Source organism: Cyprinus carpio, chromosome A16 (genome assembly GCF_018340385.1).
Source record: "Cyprinus carpio isolate SPL01 chromosome A16, ASM1834038v1, whole genome shotgun sequence".
NCBI lineage: Eukaryota > Metazoa > Chordata > Actinopteri > Cypriniformes > Cyprinidae > Cyprinus > Cyprinus carpio.
In genome coordinates, this window is record NC_056587.1 from 3,479,055 (window position 1) to 3,501,007 (window position 21,953).

The 21,953-nt window shown below is 37.8% G+C and overlaps 2 protein-coding genes and 1 long non-coding RNA gene across 4 annotated transcripts; 2 read left to right on the plus strand and 1 right to left on the minus strand.

Annotated features, from left to right (window-relative positions):
- Positions 1-1,612: 1,612 nt before the first annotated feature.
- Positions 1,613-5,520, minus strand: rabac1 (Rab acceptor 1 (prenylated)). Its single transcript, XM_042772067.1, has 7 exons — positions 5,474-5,520; positions 4,728-4,795; positions 4,138-4,228; positions 3,701-3,913; positions 3,304-3,401; positions 3,126-3,227; positions 1,613-3,032 (listed from the first exon to the last, which is right to left on the minus strand). Exons 3-7 carry the CDS (start codon positions 4,206-4,208, stop codon positions 2,944-2,946), a joined length of 573 nt encoding a protein of 190 aa, XP_042628001.1. The 5' UTR covers positions 4,209-4,228; positions 4,728-4,795; positions 5,474-5,520; the 3' UTR covers positions 1,613-2,943.
- Positions 5,521-6,270: 750 nt separating this feature from the next.
- On the plus strand, positions 6,271-19,016 carry LOC109062511 (DNA-binding death effector domain-containing protein 2-like). 2 transcript variants are annotated; one of them, XM_042772076.1, is made up of 7 exons: positions 6,271-6,462; positions 6,895-7,044; positions 7,295-7,791; positions 7,923-8,042; positions 8,668-8,796; positions 16,651-17,041; positions 17,699-19,016. In XM_042772076.1, exons 3-7 carry the CDS (start codon positions 7,320-7,322, stop codon positions 17,703-17,705), a joined length of 1,119 nt encoding a protein of 372 aa, XP_042628010.1. In that variant the 5' UTR covers positions 6,271-6,462; positions 6,895-7,044; positions 7,295-7,319; the 3' UTR covers positions 17,706-19,016. The 2 variants fall into 2 exon arrangements, with proteins under 2 accessions (XP_042628010.1, XP_042628011.1); XM_042772077.1 differs by lacking the exon at positions 6,895-7,044 and having other exon boundaries at positions 6,273-6,462.
- Positions 8,803-13,611, plus strand: LOC109104702. The gene is made up of 2 exons (XR_002020263.2): positions 8,803-10,200; positions 12,047-13,611. It is a non-coding gene; the product is annotated as an uncharacterized LOC109104702 (long non-coding RNA).
- Positions 19,017-21,953: the final 2,937 nt, after the last annotated feature.

The following is a 21,953-nucleotide window of genomic DNA, read 5'->3' on the forward strand; positions in this document are numbered from 1 at the left end:
AAAAAAAAAAAAAAAAAAAAAAGAAATAAAAATGAATTAAAGGGATACTCCATCCCAAAATGATTTTTTTTTTCATTAATCATGTTGTACATGTACCATGACGTTCCAAACCCATAAAAGCTCTGTTCGTCTTTGGAACACAAACTAAAATATTCCTTACAAAAAAAGACACAGCTAGAAATGTCCCATAGACTGCCAAATAAGTAACACTGTCAAGGTCCAGGAAAGTATGAAAAGCATCGTCAGAATAGTCCATCTGCCATCAGTGATTCAACCTTAACGTTATGAAGCGACAAGAATACTTTTCATACACAAAGAAAACAAAAATAACGACTTTATTCAACAAATCCTCTCCTCTGTCTCTCCAAATCAGCGTAGTGCCATTTTTGGCAAATCTGAGCTGTACGCAGGCGGCGTACGCTCTTTTGTGTCAGCTGCGCTGCGCTGATGCACTGTTGTCTTTCAAACCAAAGCATAAATACACATAAAAAACATATCCTTGTGGCGCGGCTGATACAGAAGTGCGTACGCCATCTGCGTACTGCTCATTTGCCAAAATGCCGCTATGCTGATTAAATCAGCATCTCCTGGACTACCAATTCTCTAGCCACAGACGAGTAATTCTGCACCAAAAAAAAAAAAAAAAAACGGTCAACATCATAAAAATTGGGGAAATGTTTGAAGGTTGCTAAACCTATTTATTTTGCCATCCTTGCCATCCCGAGACCTTAAGATCGTTTTAATAGCTCACAAAATAAGTATCAGGTCAATAGTTTGTCTTTTCCTAGTTTTATGAGAATTGATAGCAAATAAAAATTTAAGGTATAAAGCATCTCATATATTGCATTCCTGTTTATTTTACTGTCTTTTTATATACTAAATTCTATTTTTCTATAAGTCACCCAGTTGTCCTTTGTGACACAACTTAAAAAGCTTGAATAATCCCTGCTTACTCTATACTGATTAAATCAGAGGAAAATTCTAAATTATATAAAATAATTTTATACAAAATAAAGGTTACATTAAAATTTAGTTAAAAAATGTATTTATTAAATTCTTTACTTTACACATACATCACTGGGGTCCCTGGCATCCCAAACATGAAAATTATCCCTTTAAACAATAACCACAATTACATCTACTTCTCTTAACAATGGCAAACAACAACAAAAAAAGGTTTTTAGGCCACAGCAGAGAGTGACTGTAATATGCTGACTACAGCATTCATCATACATTAATGTCACTGCAAAACACTGACTTGCAAAACTGAGCTGCCAAACACACACACACACACCCCTAATGTCCCTTGGGAAAATGCTATGGGCTCACTGCAGTGCTCCTCTTTCTCCCTCCCTTCGTACTGCACTGCTGTAATGGAATATCGATCGGCTGCTCTTGCCGCAGTGCTTTAAAAGGAGAGGTAGAGCCCACTCAAGGTCATCACTATGGTAACTTACAAATGAGATGGACTGTCACTCGTCTGATGTCATGAGAGGTCACATACATCAAATTTGTGTGATGAGACAAAAAAAAAAGAGAAGATGAAAAAGATAGGCTATAAGTCTAGATATTTTTCTATGAGCAGTCACTGAATAAAAATTAGACTTAAAGGTATTGTACAGAATTAGCATTTTATTGCACTTCCCATTCATTGACACAACAGAAGCAAGTTGTAAATAAAAGAAAATAAACAAACATTTCCATTAAATGAGAGAACATATACATACACACATATATATATATACACATATATATATACACATATATACATATACATATATATATATATATATATATATATATATATATATATAAAACTGTGTAAAAGTTGATGAGATCAGATTTCTGTGTGGAGCACTGGCTGTTGTAAAACACAAGACTGTAAGCCTGTTCCAGTAAACTGATATTTCCTTCCGACACACTACAGCAAATGATAGAAATAACTGGCTTAAAATCTTTTATTTTTATTTTTTTTGTTGGCGAAAATACTAATGGCCTAAGACTTTTGCACAGTAGTGTATAAAAAAAACCTTCCACTGGGAATATAGGCATCAGAAACTGGTTGCACTGAATAGCAGTAATACAGTTTTTCTTTGCTGACACATACTGTTATTGAATCATGCATGCGTTAGCTGTCCTAACAAGACTGATATAACAACATATGAGCTAAATAGAGCTTAAGACAAATGATTTTGTAATGACTGGTACCCTATAAATCACACAAACTGTCAAGACGGTACGTTCTTGTCTGAATTTTTTTCCTCGCTATTTTGGATGAGCCAGCATAACATTTTTATCAAAAGCCATTACACATATTTGTCCTTTAGTGTGAGAGGATCCTTTAAAAGCATAGTTAACCCCAAAATCCTTTGATTTACTTGCCCTCACATAATTCCAAGCTTGTATGACATTCTCTCTTCTTCTGTGAACCATAAAAGAAGAAATTCAGAAAAATGTCTCAAGTGTTTTTTTTTGTCCATACATTCTAAGTCAATGGGTTCCAGTGTTGTTTCGAACCCCTTTTTCCATTCATTGTGGACTAAAAAGTCTAAGCATTCTTCAAAATCAATTAATTTGAGTTTCACAGAGCAACAAAGAAGTCATAAAAGTTGTGAATTTTCAGTTTTGTTTTGTTTTTTCTCAAATAAACTGGATTTTTTGCTTTGGGTCACAATCAATTTAGTTTGTGCTTTGAGGATGCTGTAGAAATAACTAATGTAACAAATTAATATAAAATCCAATAGGTACCATTAAAGGCATTTGAGGTCTTTCAGTGTGCTTGATCTGTTTAGGGTGATGTCAGTTTAACAGTCTGTATTTCTTTGCTGACCAATCTGTGAGTAAACTGATATTGCCAAATTAGTGCAAACAATATGCGGCAATATAAATGATTAGGCAAGACAACTTCAGTTAACATGAGCCAAAAGGAGAAAGGTGAAAGGTTTAAACAGTTTCCATGAGCAGCTCATCCATGTCAGAAGACTCCAGCTCATGAAATGCAGCATGGGACCCGATAACAGCTAGTGTAGCACCTAAATAAAATAAGAAAAAACAAGAGTTTCAGAAGAGCTGTTTGGGGAAAAAAAAAACACAGAAGTACAATGAGATAAAGGTAAAAATCTCACCTAGCACCCAAAACACAGCAGCTCCTGCACCTGCGAGCCAGAACACAGGGAAGGAAACCCCTCCTGCTAAACCTAACTGGTGTCCCTGAGTCAACTCACGCCCTAAAAGAGAAACAGAAGAGTGTGTTACTCATACAGCCTCATATATAACCACTAAAACAACATCTCACCCCCTTACCGAAAACAACCAGCTTCTTTTCCAGTGTTTTCAAGTGAATTATATAGAAGGCACCAGCAAACACTCCCAAAGCAATCAAGAGCATCGGGGAACTGATGCTGGAGGAGAAAAGGAGAGAGAAAATGCTATTAACTGGCATTTTATTAGAACCTCCTGTGAATGTTTATTCTGTTAAACCCCTTCCAGACGGTTGCGTGAATGTGGACCTTCAGAGAAACTTAAACACACACACCCATGTTGTGTACATAAGAACAGAGGCTCGTTGAGCGTTTTTATTTCTACTACAGTGAGCCTTTTATGTCATTTGAAGAGGTTAAATAATAATAGCATCATATAGTTGAATGCTAACTCATTTGCATTCAAAATGCTAGATGATTATTAGTAAGCAGTTCCTTACATGCAGTAGAGAATGAGTCCCAGGAAGATGAAGATGTAGTTGCTGTGAAAGGTGTCCAGGTTCCTCACCACACGCTGGCACACCTCTCCAAAATTCCGAGGTTTGGAGAACTTACGCTGGTCCACAAAGCTGGCCCATGGACGGATGGACTTCCGCCTGCGGTCCACCCAATCCTTAATCACGTTACCAGACAGACCTTTGGGCAGCCACAGCCTGATGTCCAAGACAGACAGGAAAATAGAATTAGCAGAGTAATAATGTTTATACATAAAAATATAATAATTTTAAAACATTGTTGCACCATTATAACACAATTAAGAGTAATAACAACACATAAAACATCACATCTGGCATTATTTTTTACTTAGTGCAATTGAAAATAATGACAAACAATAGTATTAAAAGGAAATGAAAGACTGTAGATGTATACATCTCACCTCCCCACTACTCCTGCTCCAGGAAGCTGCTCTGCCTCACTGCTGAAGGGGTCACTCGCTTTTCCATCCATCTCTACGTGTCACTTACTCACTTTTTATGGAACATTGAAGAAATTAAATAAACATTATTTTTTAAAGCTTTCATTATTCCAGCTACTTCGTTTTGATCACTTTCCGTCAACTGTGCAGCAAGTTATAAATGTCTTAAATTACATTATATGCGTAAATAGAAAATCGACGTCACTCATGGGTCGGTACAGAAACTGCATTCACAAAGAGAAAGAATCCGGAAGAACGAGTTTGTTAAGCTGCAGCATTACGTCAGATGTGTCTAAAACATATTTAGTTATGAAATATATGACCATCTAACAACATAATCGTTTTGACGGGTTGGTATAAAAACACTCCACGCAGTTTGTTTATCAAATCTGTCACGGAAACTGATCTCTCTTTCTTAGATAATGTTGATTCCCCCACAGCTATGAAAATCTGATAAAAGTGAGCTTTGAGAAGCGACTGTAAAGTTACATATTACGGCTAAAACGGCGCATTGAGAGGCATATAAACCCTAAAACAAAAATGTTACTCACAGTACTTTCTGTAGATGTACTCCGTGTGATGATGTGCGGCGGATATGATGTGGTCACCCAGCAGGAGCATAGACAGTAAAAGAAATGGACACAGCGACCCCATTGGAACTCAATTGAGACAAGTGAAGCCCGTTTTTAGCGATTTTTAGAACTTCCGTTTCTGACGCGCAGACTCAAACTAAGCTTGATGACGTCAGCAACCTGTCTGACAGATGTAAACCTTCTAGTAGCTGTGCGTGCAAACTGCCATCGTTAATCTTGCAGAGACGGCGAGTTTGAGCGGGGCGTTCTTTGACGTGAGTGAGCAGGAATAAGTATTCTGATTAATTATTTTGTATAGTATTTTAAAATGTAACGCCAGTACGCCATATCTCTTGACGTCTCCCCGGTTGCCTGCGAGCTTCTCCTCCTGTCTGTACGGTAATTTCTCTACTGTGCGACAGAGAGTCGAGTGGTTATGACGCAATCGTTAGCCTATTTTAACAAAAAAAAAAAGTTTTCTACGGGGCCATAATGTAACATAGAAGGTAATGGAGCCCTTTATACATTGTCGTGTATCTTTAGAAATAAATAATGGACAAATGGAGTCTTTAAACGCCTCAGATGTAAAGTTATTCGCTGTCAAACTGACGCAAAAAATGAATGGGAGTCAATGGGATGCTAACGCAAGTGAAGTTCTGCTACAAGATGGCGGCACGCGGCCGACTTCAACTTCCGGTCGACTTCCTTGCCCCCTGAGCAGGAGCGGTGACGATCTTCTTCTGCAGCAGTTAATCATGAGCCGAAGTGACGACCGCCTCCTGCAGGACAGGCGCAGCGATATTGGGAAGGCTTATACCTATGGGCCTTAGAATTTTTATTTATTTATTTATTTATTTATTTATTTATTTATAAGTTAATTAAGGTCTGTGGATAGAAGAATAACTAAAATTCAACATCACAAAACACTACAACACATCATACTAATAACTAAAAAAATGCACTACAGTTACCACAAGAATGCCTGACAAATTGGACAGTGGTAGTTCTCATAAAATAATTTAGTAATAAGTAAGTAAGTGTATACGCTGCTGTTCAAAAATTTGAGATCAGTAAGATTTTTTTATGTGTTTTAAAGAAGTCTCTTCTGCTCCTCATGGCTGTATTTATTTGAGCAAAAATACAGGATATTAATAATAATGTTGATAATAATATTGTAAAATATTATTACAATTTTAAAATAACTCCAGTCTTCAGTGTCACATGATATGCTGATTTATTATCAATGTTGGAAATAGCTGTGGTGCTTAATATTCTTTTGGAACCTGTGATACATTTTTCAGGATTTTTTGACGAATACAGTTTAAAAGCATTTATTTAAAATAGATTTTTTTTCTAACAATAGAGAGAGAGAGAGAGAGAGAGAGAGAGAGAGAGAGAGAGAGAGAGAGAGAGAGAGAGAGAGAGAGAGAGAGAGAGCGAGTTGTGTTTCTGAGTTCCCTTCCCAATATGGCGACATTAGGCGGACGACAGCACATACACGTGACATGTGACTGGTTTGTCGACAAGAAGCCTCGATCTACAAATCATATGCGAGTGAATTTGCTCCAAATACACATATAACGATCTGCGAATGTGTGGAGATCACAGATCAGTCCACAGAACTGGCTAACGCTCGAGTGTTGTTTGTGTGGGTGGTGTTTGAAAGGGTTAGAAGAAGAGTGTAAACACAATCCAGAGAAACAGTTTGGTACAGGTAAGATCCTTGCTGAACCCGAACCTCAGTTACTGACGTGAAATATACACGTTTTTATTTATAACGTTACCTCAAAATATCAAAACAAATCGAATCGAGCCTTGTTGTTTTAAATGATTCGTTCTCCGGGCGCTAATATACAAAGAAGGTGATAGCAAGTGGACTATTGTGCTGTGTGTCGTCTGTAACACGGTTCTTTCCTGTCTTATCCTTTTTTAGTTTTTTTTACATCGAGTGGTTTTGGTGCAGTGTGATGTCAGGGCAGCTCAGAGAAAAATCTAGATTAGTATTAGAGGCGGAAGTCCGCTGCAGGAATGTCCGCTGACGCAGCAGACACGAACATTTTGACCGTAGTCATCCCTCAACCATATAGTTCGTTCATATAATTGAACGGTGTTTTACAGTTAAACAGTATTTTTTCAGTTCCCTCAGTTCAAACGTGACGTTATATAAAGAGAGCACGTGACCCTGCGCGACCCCGAGAGGAGCGTTTGACAGTTGGAAGAGCGAACGGACCGAGGGCGGGTCGCCACAGAAACGCTTTTCAAACCAAAATAACTGCGCTGTTTTCACTACGACCATGTAAATATCTTTCTATGTTGTTTTTGTACCAATTGTAGACACAAAAACTGTATTTGAAGGTTTTCTAGAACTATATTTTAACCTACAGTCGATCCTGATAGTTAGCTCGTTGGCTAACATGTAGGCAGCAGACCGTACCGCTCTGCTTTGTGTAACGTTACTTTGTATTTTAACAGCCATGTTGGTGTGTGTGTATATTTGCCAGTAACATAACAAACATTTGATGTGTATTCATGTTTTTCTTTACCAGACGCATTTGGACATTTGAAGAGACCATGGCTTTAGCGAAATGCACGAGATATTCCTTGTACTGGGAGGAGACTGAGTGCCTCAGCTACTATGAGATGCTGTCCCTCCATGAGATCTTTGAAATCGTGGGCTCCCAGCTCACAGAGACCGATGTCGAGGTTTTGTCTTTTCTCCTCGATGAAGCTTACCCTGGAAAACATCCCCTCGATCCAGAGGGATGGGCTGATGAGTTCCCTCCAGGGCCTGATGGGTCTTCACCAGGTAACGTTAATCCTCCATGTCCTCGGCTTCTGAAAACATGGCGAAGAATACAGCCTCAGAATGAGCCTTGCCCCATCGCCGGTCGCCACAGACCCAAGAGTGGCGTTGAACTGCTGTTGGAGATGGAGAGGCGAGGATACTTGAGCGAAGGAAACCTCAAACCTTTATTGCAGTTGCTGCGAATTCTGACACGACATGATGTCCTGCCTTTTGTCTCACAAAAGAAGAGAAGAACGGGTGAGCATCAGCTGTAAAATAACATTAGACAGTAAAGGAAAGACATTATGCTTTTCCGAAAAATATTCCTCTGTGTTTTTCAATCAGTAATGTTTATGGTCAGATACTGATGTGTCAGCTGTTCTTGTTAGTGTCTCCAGAGCGAGAGAAGATAGAATACCAAGCGGTGGATACCAGAGGGGACACACAGTTCAGTTCAAACACAGATATACCATCCTTGGAAAACACACAAGACCACCAGTGGAGAGCAGGTGAGAAGAGATTTCCGATGAAAGCTCAGCACATGAATTTATTAGATGTTTTTTTCTTTTATGCTTTTGTTTGTTAAAAAGTTTTGTCTATATTTTTCCACACTTTTTGGAAATAGAATATAAAATTCACCTTATTTTGCAATGTGTAAGTGAGCTGTTTTCTGTGAATGTACAGAACTTCTGATTCATTGGCCGCCGTAAATAGTATTATTATTGCACTACAGTAAAGGATATTTAATCATTTTTGTTGATGCACCAATGTAACAATGCATTAGTGCTGTATAATTTCAATAAAAAATTTAAATATATGAAAAATATAATGTGGAGACACTTATCTTAGTGATGAAACAAATTGTTGAATCGAGATTTGAATAAATTCACTGACGCTTACAGTTTCAACTGATTAACAGAAATAAATTGAATTTACCATGCTGTTGTAGTCTTGATGAAACTAGTCGCAAGGGTAGCCAGTTGACACCATTTGTAGGACATTAAGCATAAAGCGTATTAAAATAATTCACCTTATTGCTTAATTTTAAATATGTTTGTAATATCAACATTAATGTTTAATGTAATATTTGCTCAGCCCTAGTTGTTGTGTATTAATTTATGTTTGCTATGTTAGGGACTGGCTCTTCCATGACAACAACCACCCCTGTACGACGGAAGCGAGGTAGAGGTTACCACTGGAAAAGAAAATCTAGGGGCAAGCCCGAAATCCAGCCTCAACCAACACCCAACAAAGTGACCTGCGGTAAGGTCACTTTCTGTTGTCGTTGTTACATTTCTTCTGTTGTTTAGTTTCTCTTACTAACATTTTTTTAATCATATGAATCTCTTTGACTTTCCATTTCTCTCTCCTTTTGTTTGATTTGATCTATAAAACGCTTCCCAGCTGAGTGTACCTTAGTGCTCCATTTCTTGACAGTTTATAAGTAACCAATCACCCATTCATTAGTCCCTGAACCTCTAATGCTGTCAGAATGAAAGTGAAACTGTCACAAAAGAGGTCCATGTTAAAGGTGCAGTAGGAGATCTTGGAAAATGCTAACTTTAGCCTGATAGCACTGAAAGCGAACGTCCCACCCTCCCTGCAATCTCCGTCCAAAGCTACGCCCCCTGAACGCATATGTGCTCACAGACCAGAATACCAGAGACAACATAACTACAACAGGCTACATCCCCCGCTCTGCACATTTCATATGTATCTCTTATCAGGTGCGACGTTTGTTCTATTCGACTGTAAGTGCCCTGCAAAGTGGACATCACCAGATATTCCGCCATGATTTCAGTTCAAAATGAGCGTATATGTTCCATACAAAGAGCATTAAAGAGTGCGAGACGTAAATTTAAATAGTATTTATTTACGGAGGTATATTATGTCACACTTCTCTAGTAAGTTTCATCTGTGTGTGAAGACGCTGTGCAGCGAAAATCTGTTATTGAATGTCCCGAAGTGAAGTAAACTTCATCAGATTTCCCCTACCCAGGGAGTAGGGAGCAAAGAACACTGTGTAGGGTGCATGTCAATTGGAACACAGTTCATGCACGTAGCTCTCTTCTAACGAGTTGGTTATCTGAATCAGGTATGTTAACTAAGCGAGACATGCAAAATATTCCAAGCGTGAGGACTGGAATTGGGAACCGCTGGGCTACATCATGTGTCATTCACCAGTGAGAAAACTTTATAGTACATTTAGTAAAAGTTCTACAATACCAGGAAGGAAGATCAGGTTGTTGATGTTTGCCTGCCTTTCTCAGTCTGTCTGCACAGCATGTGTGAATGCGCTGATGACGTATCCTGTCTGCGCCAACCTTCCACAGAATATATAAATACAGATAAATACATTTAGACCACTTAACTTAATGATTGCTATCGGGATGTGAAGAGACTTTCAACCAGCATAACAAAAAATGTTTCTAAAGACAATCACCTATTGCACCTTTAAATGTATGTCATCGTTCATCCCTTTGTGAATTCCCTGCACTTTGCACTATTATCACTTTGAGTTTCATTCTGACTGGACTCAAAGGCTGCTCACACCAAAGCCTCTTTATGCTTTTGCTAGATGGGAGCTGTCCTGCCATCAGGGCATTGCTAAAATCTCTTCAGAACAGAGCACATGAGACACACTGAGTGGCAATAATGGCACAGTAGGTAAGGAAATACCACGATGAAACTGTTTTCTCAAAATTTGCAAAAAAATATTTGTCAAGAAAGAAGGGATTGTGTGAGACATTTGTTTTCTGGAAGGACTGTTTTTTTTTTCTGGGACATTCAGATCTCAAAATACCAGGGGCTGCAATTTATCAATTTATCAATTTGCGGTATAGCATTAAAAACCGTCCAGGTTTTCCTGTATAATACTCTTAAGGGAGCTGAATGTCTCATAATAAGGTTAAATACAGATACTTGTGTCCATTGTGATTTTGCAGTAATTCATTAGGGTTTTATCACTATAATAGTTTGTTTTTTCCCTATGTATCAGTGCAGATACATCTCGTATAATTATTTAAACTGCATGGCCCATTTTATCTTTGGGTTCACAATGTGCCTAAAAATATGATTTATATTTATAGATATATCAGATATAGATTTTCACCTTTCAATGTGTTCTTGTAATGTGTGGATTCTTTCAAAATATCTGTCTGATGCATGAGCCACACACTAAACCTCACAATTGGATGAAATGAATGAAAACCAGGGAAATCAATGTGATAAGGTGGATGGAATTCAGAAGATAATTTAATCTATTATTTTAACTGTTCTAAACTATTCTTTTAGGATAAACATATAAAAACAGAGTTGTTGTTACACTCAAATATCAGCATCCAGACTTTTTCACGTATCCACACAGGATGGGAGGGTGCCATTTAGTTTTTTCCAAACGTGTGTGATTCAGACTCTTTACACACTCTTTGTTAACCTCAGATGCTTGGCATTAGTCAGTTTTACTCTATTGTTACAAATGCTTATTGACCTGCCTGTACAAATACTGCATGGCTCTGGTAATGTTCCTCATGTGCACCGTAGGGACTCTTAAACCCTCAAATGAAGCTGCTTATTTCTTTGCATATTCATGTCACCTGCTTAAAGCATTTAGCTTTTGTTAAAGGCAATAATGAAATCTAAAGGTTTTTTTATTTTTTTATAACATAGTCTTACTTATGTACTTACTGCAGTGCACACATAGTACTCTTATCAATCTAAAGTAATATGGTTATTTGGTGGAGCCCAATAGTGCTTAATGGGTAACATATTCCTTTCTCATCTAAAACAATATTGTATAGCTAAGATGTGTACCTCTTTGTAGTTGTGATCATCATTTACGTTTCAGTTGTGCTTTAGACTTGCTTTCCCTGCTTCCTTCATGGTTCGATTTTTAGAGAGAAAAGTACACTCACATTCTTTGTTTTTATCTCTCACATTTTTCATCAGCTTCAGTATCCCTGTTTCTCTTCCTTTTCATTTTCCTTTGGAAAAGCAGTTTTCAGTGTGATTAACTCCCGTGGTGTGTCTGAATGAATTTTCTGTGAAGATATTATTGAATATTGAGCCACTGAGACTGTGCTGCATCAGCTTGTATGTCCTGGTGTCTCATGTCTTCACTTTTTATTTAAAGCATTGATCCTCTCTCTTCTGTAACTGAGCTTTGATGCAGCCAAAGCTAATCTGCTTTCTGCACTGACCTTTTGTTTAGTGAGATGAGAATCCTTTGTGCCCTGTCTTACTTCACCTGTCCCTTTAGGTTACACTGCACTGTGAGCTTTTATGACCTATAAAACATTCATAAATCAAGCCTCAATCTTGTATGGTAAATTTGAATGCTTTCTACTGACTGCAAGATCCACCCTGGAGATGTTTGTTATTCAGATTCTGTCATACATTCCAACATTACAGTCCTGCTGTGCCATGATTGACCTGTGAATTTTTACCTTTGTTTTACACCTGAACTAGCTGAACATGCTGTTTGCTGTGTTGACTCCGCATTTGATCTTGGCAGGTTGACTCAAGATTGAGTAGAAAAAGCAGGAGAATGGATAGAGTGAAAGAGACAGAGCTCACAACAAAAACAAGTGTGTGCTGTCCGCTCTGTCGGATCACACACAGTCAAGACATGTGTGTGCTTTAACTCACGCGCCTGGTCCATGTCCTAAGGTAAAGAACCCCCTTCCTAACTCGCATAGGAGGAGGGGCGAATCTAATACTCTGTTCAAATGTCAGTTTTCAGTTGTTGCTGTCTACGTCCCCAATTACATGTGCTAATCTATTAACTTAATTTGGGAAAAAATAGGAACACAATCCTCTTTGGAGGGGTTGTTGGCCTCAGTGTTTCACAGAACTGACTCAAAGAATTCATGAAAAAGTCCTCGGATATTCCTGGGAGTCCATTGGGTGTGTCCTGTTAATTTGCCTGTAATGCAACATTACTGTACATGAATCTATTTTCAGCGCAATCTATGTTCAAAAACAAACCATTCTACAGTCGTTGACCAAACTTAGCCCCAAAGCTCAGTTTTGCAATGATTTGTCCTTGAAAAATCATCCTCTGTGAACCTTTGCTGGAGCAGTTCTGAGGAAAATGACCCAACAGTTCTTGTTTAGACCCATCCCAGTGTTTTGTATTTGTGTTTAAGTTTTCAACACTGGAACTTTTAGTTTAAATTTAACAGATACCTTAATTTATTAAATTAAATTCTGCCAGTGTTTTGATTTTTGTACAACTGAAGTAGACACTGGTTGTAAAGTTAGTAAAATAGTAGTCTGATAAGCTCGTTCTTGACCAGTCTCCGTAGTAATGAATTTGAAAATGTTGCTTTTACACACAGACAAGAGATTATGCATATGAACTTTGCCTGCTTGACCAAAAAATAAGACATGGCAAAACTGTTGCAACAACATTCATCCAAAACTGCTTGTTTCTCTCTCTCTCTCTTCCTCTCCTTTCTCTATGTCCACAGTTGAAAAACATACTGACTCAAGTGTCAGGAACAAAAACAAGTTGGCCATCCTCACATACTAAGAGAAGGAGAGAATGAAAGAAAAAAAAAACAATCAAAAGAAAAGCTTGACCCTGACCTATGTGTGCAGTCGGTCAGCTTTTTGCCCTCATTTCTCTCCCTCCATCTTGGTTTGTTGTTCAGCAGAAAAGAGGGATCAAAATAAGTGTGGAAGCTCTTCGCATGGAGCAACACCCCATAAAATGATGCACAACATTTTTATTTGATTTGTAGAAAAAATAATTATTGTTTGTTTGTAAGAAGAAATTTACAGCATTTTTAACATAAAATATCAAAATATTTGTGAATACATGTTATTTTTCTGAAATGCTCTGAGATGCTCAGAATGCACACAAAAAAGTAATGCTTACAAGGGGGGCATTAAATATATTGACAGAGAAACCTCCACTGTACCGCTTATTATGGGTACCTTCTGTGTACTGAAACTAGAAGCTGAGAAAAAAACAATGTCCTGTATTAGTTTATGTGAGGAGCTCTGATAATGTTTGTTCAATGGAACTAAAAGTGCTCTGTAAATGTGTGCCTTGTTTAAAAGAACGTTAAAGAAGTTTTGTGTTTCGAGTCTGCTTTCCAACCTGCATTACAAATTTTATTTGAGAACATTGTTGGGAAGACCAAAATTATCTTTTAAATGTAAAACTTAAAGGGATAGTTCACCCAAAAATGAAAATTTAATGTCAATCTACTTACCCCCAGGGCATCCAAGATGTAAGTGACGTTGTTTCTTCAGTAGAACACAAACAAACATTTTTAACACAAACCGTTGCAGTCTGTCAGTTTTATAATGGAAGTGAATGGGAATCATGGCTAAAACATTCAATAAACAAACAAAAAAAAAACCATACACAAACAAAACCAAATTAAACCCTGCGGCTCGTGTGTTGGTTTATAAACAAACAAATAAACAAATCCGCTCAAGAAACTGAACAGTATTTGTATCATTTTTTTTACCTCTGATTCACGCAATCTCCAAACTGTTAGAACTTTCCTGAGCGCATTCTCAGCAGCAGACTGAAGCATCTGAAGCGTCTTCTTCTTCTTCTTGCTTTATGAGGGATCACAGACTTATGAGTGCATTACCGCCACCGATCTCTCAAGTGGACCATTGACCCTCCTGATTGAGATTGCAGATAGTGTCAATGGTCCACTTGAGAGATAGGTAGCGGTAATGCACTTATAAGTCTAACAGTTCAGACATTGCGTGAATCAGAAGTAAAAAAAAAAAAAAAGATTTAAGTACTGTTCAGTTTCTTGGACTGACAGATCGTTTTGTGTCTTTACACAGCAATGTATTATCACGAGCCGCAGGGTTTAATTTGGTTTTGTTTGTGTGTTTTTTTTTTTTTTTTTTTATTGAATGTTTTAGCAGTGTTATTTCCATCCACTTCCATTATAAGACTGACAGACTGCAACTGTTTCAGTTAAAAATCTTAATAAGCATACAAACAAAAAAACAAAGTGACCTACATCTTGGATGCCCTGGGGGTAAGCAGATAAACATAAAATTTTCATTTTTGGGTGAACAATCGCTCTAAGTAATGTTGTTCCTGTCTGGTTATAGCCACAATATCAGTCTACATTTAAAGCCTTGCTTTAGCTGGTTTCATTGTCAATTGTTACATTTTGGTCTGCATCTGAAATTCCAAATCTTTGAACAGTATATTTGTGAACTATTGTGTGAATGGTTGTTCTTAAATTATAATAATCAAAAGTTACATTACACAAATTATGATTCAAGAAGCTTTTTGGCATTACATTGCTAAAGCATTAGTAGCAATGTACTGTCTATCACAAAAAAAATTATTGCAGTACTGTTCAAAAATTTGGGATTGATTTAAAACCTTTTTTTTTATGTTTTCGAAGGAAGTCTCTTATGTGCACCAAGGAAAAATGGTAATATTGTGACATATTACAATTTAAAACAACTGTTTAATGTATTTTAAAATGTAATTCTTTCCTGTGATGGCAATGCCAAATTTTCAGCAGCCATTACTCCAGTCTTTAGTGTCACGTGATCCTTTATCTAATATGCTAATTTGGTGATCAGGAAACATTTCTTATAAGCAATATTGAAAACAGCTGCTCAATATTTGAAACAATGTAAAGTGTCACTTTTGATCAATTTAATACATCATTACAGAATAAAAATATTTCTTAAAAAAAATTTAGTGTATATATAATAATATGTCATTATATTTACTAGCAAAGTCGTATACTTACTATATAATGAAGGGAAAGTTTGCGGTCGGGTATTTAGTTCTAGTCACTTTATGAATAATAACACTTAAGACAAAATTATCATTCCTAAAGTTCTGCTGTTCACAAGCAATCCATAAATGCAGTATATTCAAGCATTTAAACAATGTTCTATTTATTCTCACTAATGAATAAAAAGTGTCACTCAGTCGCTTACTCCCTACATTAATGGCTAGTTTTTCATATTCACTGTTGCTTTGTAAAAGTCCCAACATTCAAAAAGGTGGAGTTTGTGTTGGAGCTTTGGCTGTAGAAAGGTTGGATTTGTGTTGCAGCAATGTTCTGAAGATTGATGGGTCCACTTCCTCCTCTGACCTCTGAGCTAATGACATGAAAGGAAATGACATCACAGCGAAGCTCTGGTTCAGTATGTATACTCCAATCGTATTTTGCCGTCTCTGTTCCCTGTGCTGTTGCATGACATCAGTTCTTTCTCCACTGTTTGGTAAAGCCAACCTGCATAAATCTGCCTGTTAATAATGACACCTACGAATTCGGATCCACATATCAAACCATAAATATCACCAGATCTGTCTCCTGAAACTCAAATGTGAGCCCATCTCTGGATTTTGCTTGAGGTGCTTTCAGTCCACCTGAACTTTCCAAACGGCCTCAGATAATGTGCTTTAAAATCTCCCTCGTCTTTGTGATACAAGTGCAATGTTCAGTAAACATGTTGGACTTTACCAGTGTGTTTCCAAGTCACTGTGTACCTGCAAATAATTTGAAAGCCACCTCATGATCAAGTGCAAAACCTGAATCAGCCTACTGGTTTCACTCGTAGCCTCCCTGACTACAAGTGAAAAATCAGGGTCAATCTACTCCAAAATCTAAACCTTAAACAATTTTGAGGATGTTGACCTCAGTTATCCAGTAGATCTGTAGACCATAGAGCTGATGTCGTATCAGAAGGAGTTTGACTTGTGTGTCTTCTGGTTTAATATGATTTGTCCGTAACAGACCAATCAAAATTTAAACAGGACAGGAACTTATTTTAAGCAAATGTATGTGAATCAGTGTTAATCTTAATTACTTTTTAACCAATTTTTTGATAAAAACATAAACTGAATGTCAAGTCTCATTATCATTGTACTTTTTGCCCTCCTTTTGACCCCCCACTGATCTGTTTCATGTCTCGTGTTCTTCCCCTTTCCTCCTGCTACTGTTTTTCTTGTTTCTTTCCATCCTTGCTGCAAAAAACCCTTCACACTAAATCTTCACAAATCCATCTCCATACCTTCATGATTTTCTTTGCCCCTTTGCATGCCACCCTTCATCCTTCATCCCACCCTCCTCTCTTTCTCTGTCTCCAACACTCTTGCACTCTCAGATGTCCGGCTGCGTGTGCGTGCGGAGTATTCAGAGCACGAGTCGGCCCTTCGTGGAGGAGTTTCATCAGACAAGCAGCAGCCGTTGGAGAGGCAATTTGAACTGTTCAGCCGAGCGAGCACGCTGCTCCGTACCCGGGATCTGGGCTCTATTGTCTGTGATATCAAGTTCTCGGAACTTGCCAACCTGGATGCCTTCTGGGCAGACTATCTGAGCGGGGCACTGCTTGAGGCACTGAAAGGAGTCTTCATCACAGACTCTTTGAAAAGGGCAGCGGGACAGGAGGGGGTCCGGCTGCTTGTCAGTGTGGATCAGGATGACTACGAAGAGGGCAGGAAACTGTTGCTCAGAAGCCAGACACATAATGGGACAAACTGGGGAACACAAAGTTTGTAAGTACTTTATGCATTTAATTTTGTGTTTATTTATTTATTATTATTATTTTTTATTTGTTCATGTGGTCTGTGATCATACATTAGGGTTGACGTTTAATTTTTTTAGGGTTAAATTTTATATATACTCACTCTCGTCTCTATATTAGCATGTAACCACCAGGGGGCGTTAGGAAATTCTACCAAGTGAGAAAGTGTTATTTATTTTAGTATTATCTATGTATTGTTTTAGTGTTTATTAATATTTTAAAATGGCTTTTATTTTATCATTTCAGTTTTCATATTTTAATAATGAAATATGATAATTTTATTTTATTATTTATTTGGATAGCCCTTTTCACAATAAATATCATTTCAAATCAGCTTTAACGAGAACGGAAAGGTACATAAATACAAACATAAATACTATTAATATTATATAATATCATTAGTCACATTCTGTAAATATATAAAAATTCCTTTAATTATTACCTTTAGTTAATGGTAGTTACGTTATTAGTTACATTAGCTTTGGCAGCCCAAATAAAATTCCCTGAACCCCGTAGCAACACCTTGCGACCCCTGAGGGAACTCAGTTTAAATCCCACAAACTTTGGATTTTAAAGTATATTTTGTTCCCATATCTATTACGTAATGTGTATCATGTTTCCCTCACAGGCCCTGAAAAATGTCCCTTTCACTCAGGACTTTCAGCTATGATGGATGAAGATGTTTTGCCTTTTTATTTCATCGCCTGTTTAGTGTTGGCAACACTGGGAAGGAGAGCCTGTTGAAAGAGTCTAGATTAAACTGGACAGCCGTTTTGTTGGACACTGACTGTATCTGAAGGAAAAATTATTCTTGACTGTTCAGAGGTTAGGTTCAAATATAGGGCTGTCTCTCCTCCACTGCAGGTCAGTTTAAACATGGACAAACACACCCATAGAAAACAAAAACAAAAGAAGGAGGTTCTGCGTCTGTACTATTTAGTCTGTCACAGGTGGTATGTGGATAGAATTTGTTTACAAATGTGAAGACATACCGTGAACCACAGAATTCAAGTTATGTCCTTAGCATTGTTTGGGAAATGTAAAATAACCTCTTTGATAAAACATAGCAATGATGGGAATACACAACAAATATGTAACCCAAAAGGATGTGCAAATCGATCCACAAAAGAATGATTAATAAACATTCAAATGTATAGTTAATAAAAGGATTATGTAGGTTTTTTTATTTTTATTATATATCCTGTTTGAAAAGTTTGAAAGATTGAATGATAACTTAATTATTACGATTTCGGGCTGGTAACAATGCTTCAGTTGACCAAATGTACATTTCCACAACTGGACCGTTTAATATGTTATGTAACTTAAGAGTCAACTTAGATGACTTTGGAAATCCTTTATATAGTACCTGACTGGAACAAATCTATCAAAGCTGCCAAATTTGAAGCTGTATTGAGGATCAGGCAATACCTCAAGTTAGAAAAGAGAGTAACTCTGCATTTTACAGCAAGGACTTTTACTACATGTGTCCCAACTACATGTGTCCCAACATGCGTCCCAGCAACTCAGTTACTGTTATTTGTCTCAGAAACAAGGTTATGGATTATCAAGGCCTTCAGATGCCTTTGTAAAATGTTGATAGAAAAATGTTTGTTAAATGACCACTGAATTGACACCAGCCTTGACACACAACCAGACTAACCTCTGGTCATGTTTCTGGACTATTGTGTTCCTATAAAGCAAGCATGTGTTGACCCTTTTGTTATATTTGTACTCTTATGACAAAGAAGAGAAAGGTTTAGTAGTATTTAGTGGTAATTTAGTTTGGAACAGTCCTGACATGTCACTGATGTAAGTGAATTGAGAGTGGAACATTGAACGCTTTTGTGTTTTCATGTTTTTGTTTAAAATTATATTACTTGATATTGTTTTGTTATATGTACGTTTACATAACTATAATTCTTAATAAAGTCCTGTCAGAAAAAAAATTGTCTTCCTCATACTGTGTGCTTAAAGACGTTTAGTTTTAATTTTTGAATTCCTTTTGGGAATGTTGTGGCAAAATCCCTTTGGTGGATTTTTGTAAGCATTGCTATTTTTTCCAGTTCATTCATGTTCTTAGTTTAATTAACGTTATGCACCTCCACCCAAAATCACTAACACATTAATTATACCTGTATAGAATATAATTAATGTATTGGATATGTATATATAAATATCTCTTCTTGTGGATTAAAGGATCACATTAAATTAAGTGTGGAGCACACTGATTTAAAATTATTATTTGTAGATGCTCATATTTATTTTTTTCTTAATAGAAGCTGCTCGCTGGACTCAGTATACATTCCCTGTGTTTAAAGAATTGCTGACTCAGAATATTAGAACTAACAACCCAACAGACACACCAAACACCTTTCCCTTGAACTGAGATTGGTTTTGCAGTATTATTATTGTTGCTTTATCCATTAACTCATAATTAAAACCTATTTTAGGTCATAATGGAATATTTAGAACTTGGAGTGTCCGTGGGTCATTTAGTTAGGGCTCTGTCCGTGGTGCTGAAAAATGGAGGTGTGTGTCTATTGACGTTGATATTGAGAAAATGCATTAAACGCACAGCTGTAAATGCAACATAATTTTATAAATAATTACAGGGTGTAAAAGAAACTACGTCTATGCATATTTTGCTAAGAGCACATTATTATGGAGAGAGGCCTACTTCCGCGTTTTGTGTGCAATTGAGTCATTTCACCAGTAGATAGCAGCTATAGGTTTGATCTGCCCTAGTCAAACAAACCTGTATACGTAAAGCATATACTGAAGTAATCAGAAGAATAAGGGGAAATGAAGATTAAAGTCTACACTCATGCTTGTTTTCTCTCAATCTCACCCATGCTAATGTGCTTTTACGCTTTTTTCAGCACTGGCGATCAACGTCATGGAAATCGCTAGAGGTAGCGCACACACCCTCCACCCGACCGACCCCCTCACCTTTCGCCCCTAATTTCAAATTCAGGCTTCTCACCCCATACCTTTTCTGTATCCCCCCACCACCACCCCCAAAATATCTGGCCTCTCTCCCCCCAGTGTTTTGCTGTGTCCGAGCAGCTCGCGCGATTGACGGAGACGGCCGCGTTCATCGATGGAAACGCTGGTAATGTGTAAACAAACTGACCGCTTCCTAAATGTATTCTTTCGCGTTTGTGTAACCATACCATGACGTCGTCCTTCTAGCCTTCACTTGCTCTCTCAGTTGTTCCTCCCTAATGTATATTTGTTTGTACTTTCTGTGAGTTATATTCCATGGAAACGGTTCACTCTAAACTTGTCCTTTCTCATTTAAACCCGTCCCGCACAGAGCGAGCAGGAGAGAGGCGGACAGGGTTATCGCCTCTAATGATTTCTTGCTCGGACCGGGGTTTTCTTTTTATTGATTAGATAGGAATGAATTCATGGGACAACCCTCTCTGTGTGTCGGTGCTCGTGTTTCTCTGCATCTTCCTGCGAAGTGTGTGCACGCGCTGTTCTGCATGTTAGCGCAGGGCATCGCGGGAATATTTGATCTGAAAAGCGGAGATCGCCCTGTGAAATATTCATGCCCTTGTGTACGTGTTCATGCGATGTTCTGATAGCCTATGTCGCCTTTTTGTTTTTTAACAAAATAATAATAATAATCGATTGTGGACCAAATACGACGCCATTAGCGATTATTATGACGGTGGAGGAATATAAACTGTACGGTTGTGAAAGGACAAAGCTTTATAGTTGTTTTACCTTAAAGGAAATAGTTGGGGTGTCTCCGAATGCTAATGTTAATAGGCCAAATTGCACGGCTTAATTCAGCAGTTTTTGACGAACGTTTGCAAAGTCGAGGTTTTTAAATTTAATAAACCCTTTAATAAATGGCTTTGTTATTGTCATGGTTTAATGCATTGGTATTAACATTTCTTTATTTTTGGAGGCCAGTTGTGCGCGGCTGCGAGCTTCTCTCTTGTCTCTTGACTTGTGGGGAATCTGGTGTTTACTCCTTTGGGAAGCTTTGTAATCAATATGGTCGATATTTGTTTGGCGGCCTATCCTTGATAACGACGTTGAAATGATACCGTCACGCGGCCTCGGCGTGACCGCTAGTGTCCGCCACCACACGGGCTGAATCTCCGCTGAGGTGGAAATCGATGAGCACACTGAGTTAATTATGAGAAAATCAATTAAGAGGTGGAGATTTTGTCTTTAAAAGGGCAGCCAGCGCCAGAGCAAAGGAAAAGGGACTGAATAAAGAAGCAGTTCACACATTTCTGGGCTCCGTTCTTTCGCTCTTCTCGTCTTATTCCGGGCCTCTCGGCCACCCTCTCACCTACTCATTTACCTAAACCACAAAACTACAATTCTGCAACACACTCAGCCGTCCGGTACACACACAGTTACAATTCTGTAATGGGGCTATTTCATTCCAGCAGATCTGTTGAGATATAACCTGCACGTGTTTGTGATGGAGATCTCATTATACCTTCTTCCTCAGTAAACAAACTCACAAACGTTTGTTTTCACAAACATCTTTCTTTCTGTCTTATTTTTCGTTTCTTTCTTTCTTTTTTTTTTTTTTTTTTTTTGTTGTTGTGTAGGCTAGGTAGGCTGTAGGTTTGTAGTGATGGACAGAAAGGTGCTGGAGACGTTATAAGTTTACATAGCCTATTTGGGGATGGTCCATCAAATATTTGAAGAGCCTGACTCTCTGTATATGTGCTCTCACGTTTCATGGATAATACACAACCACATGTAGGCTACCTTTTATTGGCTCCAGATTAACTAAGAAACGCCACAGCAACCTCCTCACGGGTGCCGTACAGGCTATATCTGAAGATACAAAGATGAAATCCTCAGGACTCATTATTGAGGCCATATTTGGGAGTTTGTGAGAACCATTA